This window comes from Danio rerio, chromosome 14 (genome assembly GCF_049306965.1).
Source record: "Danio rerio strain Tuebingen ecotype United States chromosome 14, GRCz12tu, whole genome shotgun sequence".
Taxonomy (NCBI): domain Eukaryota; kingdom Metazoa; phylum Chordata; class Actinopteri; order Cypriniformes; family Danionidae; genus Danio; species Danio rerio.
Window position 1 is genome coordinate 162,501 of NC_133189.1, and position 12,500 is coordinate 175,000.

General features: G+C 43.2%; 1 protein-coding gene across 6 annotated transcripts in view; it reads right to left on the reverse strand.

Annotated features, from left to right (window-relative positions):
• slc2a9l2 (solute carrier family 2 member 9, like 2) overlaps window positions 1-12,500 on the reverse strand; it is a 29,692-nt gene that overhangs the window by 6,024 nt on the left and 11,168 nt on the right. For 5 of the 6 annotated variants that reach the window (XM_073922394.1, XM_073922393.1, XM_073922395.1 and 2 more), the window contains 5 exons: window positions 10,766-10,926; window positions 4,586-4,710; window positions 4,325-4,470; window positions 2,394-2,526; window positions 2,033-2,220 (listed from right to left, as the gene is read on the reverse strand). In XM_073922394.1, coding sequence (XP_073778495.1) covers window positions 2,033-2,220; window positions 2,394-2,526; window positions 4,325-4,470; window positions 4,586-4,710; window positions 10,766-10,926 — 753 coding nt within the window. Of the gene's footprint in view, window positions 1-2,032; window positions 2,221-2,393; window positions 2,527-2,920; window positions 3,109-4,324; window positions 4,471-4,585; window positions 4,711-10,765; window positions 10,927-12,500 lie in introns of those variants that run through there. The other variant, XM_073922397.1, reaches the window with a different exon arrangement.

The window sequence follows — 12,500 nt, forward strand, 5'->3', positions numbered from 1 at the left end:
GCTGTCGATCACTCAGTTGAGATGACGGAGCTCTGAAACCGTGAAAAAGTAAAGGTCTGGATACGAGAGAACGACAATAACACGGACAGATTGAGTTTTAGAAACCACCTAAAGTTACAGATAACGGCACGTCTGATCAGTGATCAGTGCTGAATGTTAATCCTCCATTTACTCATTTTGAAGAGTCCGCTGTCAGACCGTAAAGCCTGAGGGATGGGGGTTTTCAGGAAACAGCGTTTGGCACATCTTCACATTTTAGGCACAACATGTTCTATCGTTATTTTATCCTTCATTAATCATCACGATGCTGTCCGTCGAGCAACTGCACTGTGTCCACCATCACAAAGAGCATTCACTGAGGGTGAACTAATGTTGCAGCTCAGGATCAGACTGTTAGCGCTGCTCATAGTGTTTGGCTGGTGTGGGTAAATCTTTGAAGTTGAAGTGTGAGCAGTGGAGCTACCCCACAAAAAGGGTCATTTCGAGCCCTGCTTTGCGTGTCTGTTAGTATGCATGTGTTTGTCTTTGTATCTTACGCTCTCTTTCTCTGTGTGTGTGTGTGTATTTTTCTCTCACTGTGTGCATGTGTATCTGTGTGTTTGTGAGCGTACTGTGTGTATCTGTTTGTGTGTGTATCTGTTTGTGTGTGTATATCTATGTGTGTGTGTGTATTTTCTCTGTGTGTGTGTGTGTGTGTATTTTTCTCTCACTGTGTGCATGTGTATCTGTGTGTTTGTGAGCGTACTGTGTGTATCTGTTTGTGTGTGTATATCTATATGTGTGTGTGTATTTTTTCTGTGTGTGTGTGTATTTTTCTCTCTCTCTCTATGTGTGTATGTTTGTGTGTATTTTTCTGTGTGTGTGTGTGTGTGTGTATTTTTCTCTCTCTGTGTGTGTGTGTGTGTGTATTTTTCTGTGTGTGTGTGTGTGTGTTTACGCTGTGGCGGGGTCATTCTACAGCTGAAATGCAGTAGCGCAGGTTTTATAAATGCTTTTTAAGTGCACTAACACAACCCTGCTGTTATTCCTCAGGAATGCTCAACACTGATCAAAAGCGGCAGGAAAGACCTCAATAATGTTTAAAGACTTACATTTACTCATTCAGCAGACGCTACACACACCACTGCTGATTATCCAGAGCAACTGTGTGTGCTCAGAGAGTTCAGTGTGAGAGTGTGTGTGTGTGTGTGTGTGTGTGTGTGTGTTTATTTGTAATAGAGAGAGAAGAGTGTTTTCTATAATATTATATTTCAAATAAACGCTTTTGAACTCTCACAGTCTGAAAGGTTTGTCTAATAATATGAAGCAGCGCGAGTGTTTTAACACTGATAATAATCAGAGATGTGTCCTGATCTTCAAATCCTCGATTACACTGATTTCTGAAGGAGACTGAACACTAAACACTGCAGTCCTGATGATGGCTTTCCTCATGACAGTCTCTACTCTGATCAGCAGTATGAGAGTGTGTGTGTGTGTGTGTGGGTGTGTGTGTGTACAGTGCTCAGCATATATGCGGATCCCCCTCACTATAATCTCTCTATTAAATCCACATGTTCAACAGGAAGCTCTGCAGTATTATATGTGTGCAGATACAGCAGATGAGTCAGTGCTGAAGCCAAATCTGGAGCTGATCTAACTCAATAACTCACGATAACCCTCCAAACACTAGCACAGACACATTTATATGTCCGAGAAAAACATTAAATACTAAATAAAATATTAAATAAAGGTTTGTAAATATTTTTGCAATATTTTGCTTGAATTATATGTGTTATCTTTCAATTTCTGAATATGTTCTGTGACTAAAATATTACTGTAATAAATATACAACTGTTTAATATATCTGTTTTGTTTAAATGCACCAAAATACACTGCCTATAATCACTGAGAAATGGAGGAAACACTCCACTGTATGTGTGTGTTTATATGTTTATATATATATATATATATGTGTGTGTGTGTGTGTTTGTTTCTGTGTGTATGTTTACATGTGTGTGCGCGTGTGTATGTATATATGCGTGTGTTTACGTACAGCATTCAGTCCACACAGCTGATAGCAGCTCATGACGGTGATGACGGTGATCAGCTGCCAGCGGAGTGTGTGTGTGCGGAAGAGCTCCAGCACTGACGCCGTCTGCTGTGTGTTCTGTGCTCGACTCTCAGCATGAACCTCCTCTAGTTCAGCGCTCACGTCTGTGCGGCCCAGAAACGCCTGGAACGCTGAGTCACACACACACACACACACACACACAAACATAAATATTAACACACACACATACACAGAAATACACACAGATGTAAACACACACACACACACACATACACACACACACACACACACACACACACACACACACACTAAGACAGATGCTGAAACTGCAGTGTGTTTCCACCTTTCTCTGCTCCGGCCTCGTCTCGTCGCTCCATCAGCAGGAATCTGGGGCTCTCGGGCAGAAAGGGCAGAACGCAGAGCTGCAGCAGCGCAGGAACCGCCAGGAACGCAAACAGGAAGTTCCACCTGTTCTCCTGCAGAAACACAGCAGAGCAGGCCTTCACACAGCCGCTGCAGGAGGACTTACCCAACTATGATCATTCAGATCTTTGCGAATAAAACCTGTAGCAGCATTTCTTTCTATTGTTTTGCTGTAAACACACACACACACACACACACACACACACACACATCTTAATTGATTATAATTACTCTGACATCATCAGCTACTGATCTCTGTAGTTTATGAACAGGAAGCACAGAGAGAGGAGTAGAGTTTCCCTTTATAAAGCCTGCTGCTGGAGAACATTTCAAAATGAGACCAGTTGTCTGAATCTGCATCTAATCTGCATCTTTAACTACACGTCGCAGGTGATTGGCTACTCTCGCCTCAGCAGCCAATGAGCTCGCTCCTCAACATTAAAATACCTCAGTTTCACTTGTGCCGACAATCTCGATTTCAGAGAAATCATCCAAAACCCAGAGGAATGATCTGAAGATGAGCAGGAAGACACGTCTTAAACAGTGTGGAGGATGACCCTGTGCTCTTCATCCATGAGCTGCTGTCTGCGTGTTGCTTTACTGAGGATTAACTAGTGTCAGTCTCATCTTCACATCTGTGTGTAAGAAAATAAAGCTGCAGTGTTTGGAAAACCATGTTTATACTAAAACAACACGTTAAAGTGTGTATGCTTCAGTGCAGGCTGCTGAAATATACGACTGCTTCAGCTATCTGAAGGCTGATGCGTTCATTAGTTCTGCTAAACGTGTTTGTCCAAGCCCAGCTTCACTACACAATACACCCTGTGTGCTGTTTAGAAGGACAGATGAACCTGCAGCCACAGGAGATCTTTGGTTAATAAAGGACGTGATAAAGATTTTATTTGTGACAAAGCTTTCAAATCAGTTACATTAAAACAGCGTGTCGCCACAGAACTCCTGGAGCTCAAACTGTGGCGCTGATGGAATCAAACTTTTCATTCATACTTGCTCGTGCTGGGCTTGCTTTCGGTCAGTCTGTAAATTAAACCTTTTGACAACAACAATGGTGCGGTGTTAGAGATGAGCCGTTTAGCAAGACAGGCCAGGCACATTGCAGTACACTAGTGTGAATCATTTGGTAAAGTAGCCGAGACACCTTTCAATGAAATACCTCAATGACACAATTAAATCTTTAATCCACTGTATGAGCAGAGAAAAACTCTATCAGACATTTCTGATTTACTGGAGAAACATTAAAAATCACTTAACCTGTTTGATTCCTGTAGAAAGCAACGCTCCTTAAAATCTCCATGGATTTTGTAGACTATTGATTTATATGATATTAAAGAATAGGGAATATATATATATATATATATATATAGTGTGTGTGCGTCTGTGTGTCTGTGTGTGTGTGTGTGTGTGTGTGTGTGTGTGTGTGTGTGTGTGTGTGTGTGTGTGTGAAGGCACAGGTGCTGGAGCTGTGGAGCATGTCTCTGCCGGTGGACACAGACGTCCTCAGCTCTGACCTGAGATCAGCACACACTGTCAGACGGCTGGAGCATCATGCACACACACACACACCTGCATCAGATCATGACCTGTACTGATCTCTGATATCACACACGACATAAAACACACACACACACACATCAGATTAAGCCCCCCAGCACATCACAGCACACTCCTGCTTTAAATCAGTACCTGGATATCTCAGAAACAGAACTACTAACACCTCTGGACCTGGGTCTGAACACTCAGATGTACATGACACACTATATTCCCTTCAGCAGCTGGTTTATTCTGTAATGTTTACAGTATGATGACATGAATGCAGTGCTGATGTGTTCTCACCTGTCCGAATATCTCCGGCAGTCCCAACACCTGACCGATGAAGACACCCAGACAGATGAAGATGGCATGAAACTGACCGATGGACCCACGCACCTGCCGAGGAGAGATCTCACCCAGATACATGGGCAACACACTGAGAGACACACCTGACACACACACACACACACACACACACACACACAAACACACACCAATTATTGAAATTACTGAGAAGAATCCAATCAATAGAAATGCTTGCTTTTAGAGCCAATCAGCACTGACCTGAATCCATGCCGATAATAAAGCGGCCAATGATGAGCATCTCGAAGGATCCAGCCATCTCTCCCAGAGCCAATAGGATTGCAGCAATGAAAGCCAGAGCATTATTGGCCAGGAGAGTTCCTTTCCTACACACAGCAATAATTCACACTCGTTAACAAACAGCAACCACACAACAACACCCCAACACTGCACTACAACAGAGGAAACACCATAACACAACACCACAACACAACACTGCACCGCAACAGCCAAAACCCTGCAACAACAACGCAACACTGCACCGCAACAGTCTAAATACCACAACACCACAGCCAACAGCCTACATATTGCAATACAACACAGCAACACAACACAACACAACAGCCACAACAGCCACACCACTCTGCAACAACCTAAACCCCACACAGCAACAGCCAAAACCCTGCAATACAACACGGCAACACCAAACAAACACTGCAACAACACACCACAACAGCCTAAATACTGCACCACAACAGTCTCAACAACACAACAACACACCACAACAGCCTAAATACTGCACCACAACAGTCTCAACAACACAACAACACACCACAACAGTCTTAACAACACAACAACACACCACAACAGCCTAAATACTGTGCCACAACAGTCTCAACAACACAACAACACACCACAACAGTCTCAACAACACAACAACACACAACAAAAGCCTAAACAACATAACAACAATCTGCAACAGCCTAAATACTGAAATACAACACTGCGTTCCATCAGCCTAAACACCACAACAACACACCACAAGAGTCTAAACTCTGCAATACACCACACCGCAGCCGAAACACCTTAACAACAAACCAAAACAGCCTAAATACTGCACCACAACACTGCTCTGCAACAACCTAAACCCCGCAGCAACACACTGCAACAGTCTGAAAACACCACGCTTCATCAGGTGTTCTACCTCAGTGCATATACAACTGAACTAAATCATTCCTCCACATGCAAGGTGGTTATTATTGCTGTAAAAAGGCTGCAGATGTACACTGGTGTGAGCAACTGAGGGCGCGTGACGTCAGTGTCAGAGTGAGAATGATGTGAGAAACACTGCAGCTCTTCCACACTGATGGAGTCTGTCTGAGAATGAGGAATCAGACATCACAGATCAGACCCGACAGCTCCTGACCGCAGCTCTGACCGCGCACACACACACTCCACAGATATCGCCATGACAACTGCCCGCTGGATAAAACACAGATAAAAGCAGCAAATATAGTTTATGTCATGTCCATTAACCCGGAGCCAGTCAAATATCAGACAATTAAATGATGACAAGAACTACTGAAAGTCAATAACTCCTCTGTACACATCAGAACACTGCAGAATGAACTGTAATGTGTCTTAACAATGTCCTCAGATCAATTATTCCTTTGTTAAATGTCTGCGTGTGGTGTGTTTGTTCTGACATGAGAGTGTGCTGTTAATATTCCTTCATAATCTGAGCGAGATCTCCAGAGGAGACTGCAGCTCACTGAAGATGAAGATCGGCTGATGAAAACCTTCAGAAATCACTGATCAACACATGAAGACAGGCGAACCGCCACTCTCGCACTCTCTACAGCTACACCACTACTGTGTGTGTGTGTGTGTGTGTGTGTGTGTGTGTGTGTGTGTGTGTGTGTGTGTGTGTGTGTGTGTGTGTGTGTGTGAGAAAGAAAGAATGTAAGTGTGTGTTTTGTGTCATATAAGATGTGTTTGTGCGAGTGAGTGTGTGAGTGTGTGTCAAAGTGTTCTGTGTTTGCATGCTTGTGTGTGCATGCATGTGAGAGTGCATGTGTGTGTGTGTGATTGGCAGATTAAAGGTGTGTTGTGGTCTGTCAGTTGTTCCACTGATCCTCACACTCGTGTGTTTACCTCTAGGGTTTAGAGGGGTTTGAGTTCATGGAGAGTAAAACACACATCACACACATCCTGCTGCTGTTCTGGACACACACTGTTCTCCTCAGCCTCAATCTGCCAGTGTGTCTTTGTGTGTGTGTGTGATGTTGATATATATGTGTGTGTGTGTGTGTGTGTGTTGTCCAGGTGTGTGCGTCTGTGTGATGTTGATATATATATATATGTGTGTGTGTGTGTGTGTGTGTGTGTGTGTGTGTGTGTGTCTGTGTCTGTGTGTGTTGTCCAGGTGTGTGCGTCTGTGTGATGTTGATATATGTGTGTGTGTGTGTGTGTGTGTGTGTGTGTGTGTGTGTGTGTGTTGCTCTACAAGGAATAGTTACAGTAGAGTTGCACCAGCAGGGTAACAGCTCCTCAGACACCTGCTAAAACACTCTTAAACCATCCACAGCACCCTGAACAGTGGAAGCTCATTGTTATCTGATGGAGGATTGTTTAGTTTTAATCATCATAAGCTTAATATTTACAAAACAATTCACATATAGAGTTAATATATAGTACACACACACACACAGAAACACACACATATATACATACATACATATCTGAACATCACACACACGCGCACACACACACACACACACACGCACACACACACACCTGCCTGTTTAAAACTAGAGTAAACAAGGACACTCATTTATAAACCAAATAAAGGGCTCAGGATGAGACTGAGAGCTCAGAGACTCAATAAACACTCACACAAACACACACACACACACACACACACACACACACACACACACACACACACACACACACACATACACACACGTCCATTTACAGCAGGTTTTTCCAGCAGAGACGTGCGGTTAGGCTGACGACTGACCCAGATACACTCAATGAACACAGGAGAATCTTCAGAAGCTCAGACTGACACTCGCTCCAGAGAGACTGAGGAGAACAGAGGAGAAACACACACACACACACACACACATACATACACACACACACACACACACACTTGTTCTCAAATACACCAATTAGTCACTGACAGGAGGAGTGAAATCAGTGTGAAATCTGCTGTGGTCAATATTATTAGCCCCCTTCAGAAATGACTGACTTTGAATGGCCAAAGAAGAAATCGCTGTTGTCCAACAACTCGCCTAATTAACCCAATTAAGTCTTTAGATTACACTTTAAGATTAAAGTCGTCATAGCAAAGACTAAAGGAATCAGATAGTAGAAATTAATTATTAAAACCATTATGATTAGAAATGAAATGTGTGAAAGAATGTGTTTAAAAGAGAATGTAAATTCCTCAGGAGGGTAATATCAGTCACAATGGGGGTAAAAACTGCCACAATAGATGTTATAACAGTCATAATAGGGGTTATAACTCTCTTAATATGGATTATAAAAGTCATAATAGGGGTTATAACAGTTATAATAGGGGTTATAACTCTCTTAATATGGATTATAAAAGTCATAATAGGGGTTATAACTCTCTTAATATGGATTATAAAAGTCATAATAGGGGTTATAACAGTTATAATAGGGGTTATAACAGTCATAATAGGGGTTATAACAGTCATAATAGGGGTTATAACTCTCTTAATATGGATTATAAAAGTCATAATAGGGGTTATAACAGTTATAATAGGGGTGATGTCAGTCATAAAAGGGGTAATAACAGTCATAATAGATGTTATATCAGTCATAATAGGGGTTATAACTGTCTTAATATGGATTATAAAAGTCATAATAGGGGTAATATCAGTTATAATAGGGGTAATGTCAGTCATAAAAGGGGTTATAACAGTCATAATAGATGTTATATCAGTCATATTAGGGGTTAAAACTGTCTTAATATGGGTGACTACAGTCATAACAGGGTTATATCAGTCATAATAGCTATTATATCAGTCATAATAGGGGTTATAACTGTCTTAATATGGGTTATAACAGTCATAATAGGGGTTATAACTGCCATAATGCAGGTTATATCAGTCATAATAGCTGTTATATCAGTCATAGTAGGGGTTATAACAGTCATAGTAGGGGTTATAACAGTCATTATAGGGGTTATAACAGTCATTATAGGGGTTATAACAGTCATTATAGGGGTTATAACAGTCATTATAGGGGTTATAACAGTCATTATAGGGGTTATAACAGTCATTATAGGGGTTATAACAGGAGGGCTAGTCATTGTCTTGCATGATATGAATAATAATCGTGTGTAAATGATGCTGTTTGTCTGAATACATGTTATTATAGTATTTGCATGTAAATGTGTGTCTCGTTACTCCTCTACTCTTCTGTTCAGCTGCTCTATTGAGAAAGTCTGTTTCTGCAGATCTAGATTCACTCATTCAGTGTCAGTCTGACTGTAATGGAGTTCATCAGTAATCCGGCTCTCTGCACTTCTCTTCATCACCAAGCTCAAAGCTGACTCATGACATCATGATTATGATCCTGATTATATTGACCTCAATAAAGAAAATATGACATCTACCCCAAATCCTGCAGCCCTAATTTACATGCAGCACACACAGACAGACACACAAACACACACACGCACGCACACACACACACTTACACATGATGCACACGTCTGACATGACAACAGAAGCAGCTGCTGCATAATCAAGCCCTGATCACTGAATGCAGAAGATCATCTGGAGAATACAAGACACACACACACACAGATAGACAGACACACACAGAAACAAACAAACAAACACAGACACACACACACACACAGGTGTATGGCTGTAGATAGGGAGTGTGTCTGGAGTTTCTGTCCAGAGTTTCCTCCAGGGAAATGATGTGTGTGTTTAAACACCTCCGTGTAGAGAGACGAGAGCGGCTAAACGCCCTTCAGAGACTGTTTATTTCTGTGTGTGTGTTAATGCGGCGTGACCAGTGTTCTGATGAGTCCAGCACAACACACGTGTGCATATGTGTGTGTGTGTCCGCTTCAGCTCTGCACCACAGTCAGCTTCTGCTTTAGATCCGATTTAACCTTGAGAATCTCAGTCATGACCATCGTAACATAAGGAGATGAAGCTCCTGCATTCTCACAGCAGCACACACACTTCTCATTAAAGGGGTAGTTCACTACAAAATTCAAAACAAATGAAATGTCAAATCATTCAGTGAGTTCACTGAATCAGGGGTCTCCACAGAGGAATGAACCACCAACTATTCCAGCATATGTTTTACACAACGGATGCCCTTTCCAGCTGCAACCCAGTACCCGGAAACACCCATACACACTCATTCACACACACACTCATACACTACGGCCAGTGTAGTTGATCAGTTCCCCTATAGCACATGTGTTTGGACTGTGGGGGAAACCGGAGCACCCGGAGGAAACCCACACCAACACGGGGAGAACATGCAAACTCCACACAGAAACACCAACTGACCCAGCCGAGACTCAAACCAGAGACCTTCTTGCTGTGAGGCCACAGTGCTGACCACTGAGCCAGCGTGTCGTTAGGAGAGTAATTAATAACAGACTATTAATTTTGAGTGAACTAACCCTTTCAGATGGCAGAGGCAGGTGTTTAGAGCTCCTGTACCTGTGTGCAGCACCTGCACCAGCTCAACGTCAAACAAACACAAACACCTCATTACCATAATCACATATCATTTGCATATATTTAAATAAACAGCCGAGGACAAAGAAGAGGTCAGACTGTCAATCAAACACACGCATGAACTGTACGTCTGTGCTTTTATTGTTTTCTAGGCCAGTTTGTAAACAGCGGCGGAGAAATCAGACCACATCACTCACAAGAGCATCTCTGGGGTTTAAATGTGTGTGAACCAGGTGTTGCTGAGGCCTTTATATCAGTATGGTGATGCACGTCTGACAGCAGTGGAATATAGAGAAGGGGGCGGGGCTTTCTGTTTGTGCCTCATTCTCACATCGATAATATTCAGGTGATGTCATATTACCATGGGAACGCCTGCTATAATTACACCATAATTCAAAATTTCACCTCTTCCCAACAGGGAACCAGCAGCACTCAGCCATGCGGGATTATCCACTGTCATGGCTTTACAATCAATAAATATGATTATAGTGGAAGTCAATGGGGCAGAAACAGCACCAACATCACCAAAGAGGACTCACTCTGAGCAGTGTGATGAGGAGTTCCAACATCACTCCATATGCTGAAGCACAGAGAAAAGCAAATCAAGCCTCGAAAGTGGATGAAGACGAGCCAACAGCTCTGAGTGTGAGATCCGCAGTGTGTGTGTGTGTGTGTGTGTGTGTGTGTTGACTCTGACCTGCCCAGGGCTTTGATGAGGAAGGAGACGGTCAGCGCTCCCACCAGACCCCCGATGGCGAAGATGGAGACGGTGACGGACCACAGCAGGGTCACCGTACCCTCTCCAATGGGCTCATTATAGCGACTCATCCATGTCTGATTGTAGAAGGCCTTAATGTACTGCAGAGAGAGACACACATCGATGTGAACGCTGAAACACCACACTCACATGACCTTTGACCCACAGAGAGTCTCCTGCTCAACTAATGGCAGCAGGACAGATGTTCTGGAAAGCACAACAACACTGCACACAAGCCTTTCCTACTCTTGTTTCTAGTCCAGTTATCAACAATAAATAAATTAAGAAGCATTTTCTGGACTGGCAAAAAATACTGTTGTTCGGCCACTTTATTAGGTACACCTGTCTAAATGTTTGTTAACGCAAATGTCTAATCAGCCAATCAGATGGCAGCAGCTCAATGCATTTAGGCATGTAGACATGGTCAAGAGGATCTGCTGCAGTTCAGACCGAGCATCAGAATGCGGAAGAAAGGGGATCTAAGAGACTTTGAGCGTGGCATGGTGGTGTAATGGTGTGGGGGAGATTTTCTTTGGGTCCATTAGTACCAATTGAGCATCAACGCCACAGCCTACCTGAGTATTGCTGCTGACCATGTCCATCCCTTTATGAGCACAGTGTCTCCATCTTCTGATGGCTACTTCCAGCAGGATAACGCAGCATGTCATAAAGCTCAATCATCTCAGACTGGTGAACATGACGATGAGTTCACTGTACTCAAATGGCCTCCACAGTCACCAGAGCTCAATCCAATAGAGCAGCTTTGGGATGTGGTGGAACGGGAGATTGGCATCATGGATGTGCAGCCGTCAAATCTGCAGCAACTGTGTGATGCTGTCATGACAATATGGAGCAAAATCTCTGAGCAATATTTCCAGTAGCTTGCTGAATCTACGCCAGCAAGGGGTAAAGCAGATCTGAAGCATGGACTGGTTTTCATCAAGGCAGCTCTTCTGAAGGTCTGCAGGTTCTGCTTCGGGGGTCAAAGCAGATGTTCTCAGGCAGCCAATAAAGAGCATAGGATGGGTTTATGCAAATGAGTTATAGATCTACACCAATCAATGACTGATGACTCGTCCCGCAGGTCAGAGGGGTGTTTCTCCCCGGAGACCGCAGCTTTATTTGTGGACACTTTGAACTTCAGATCAGATCCACACAAACTGCTGAACATGGAGCGTCAGCTATAATGACTGCAGCACAGCTTCTGTTGAAGACGTGATAATAGTTCTGACATGATACAGCGCACTTCTAACACAACATCTAAACAGCCCAATACACAGATCCAAACTCTGTCAGGAGGGCGTTTCTGAGAGACTCTCTGTTGAATGTTCAGCGGTGGGCTCAGTGATGGTCATTTTCTAATGCAAAAATCTGCCCTAATCTCTAATAAGATGAAGGTTTATCGTGATAATGATCAGTCACAGCATTAATAACGTGACGTGTGACAGCGGCAGAGGTGAGCTGGGTTTGGCTGCAGGAAGCAGACGCTCCTGTACATCACTGAACTGTGTGTGCGCAGAGCAAGATTAAGCGCTAAAAGGTGACCTGGCAACCGGATTTAGCTGCACTGCGTACATGACCCCTGTGTACTGCTGCGCTCTGCTCTGATTGGCTAAAGAGGAACATGAGTTCCTGAATTCTGATTGGCTGAAGTGGAATTTGAGCTTTAATTGGC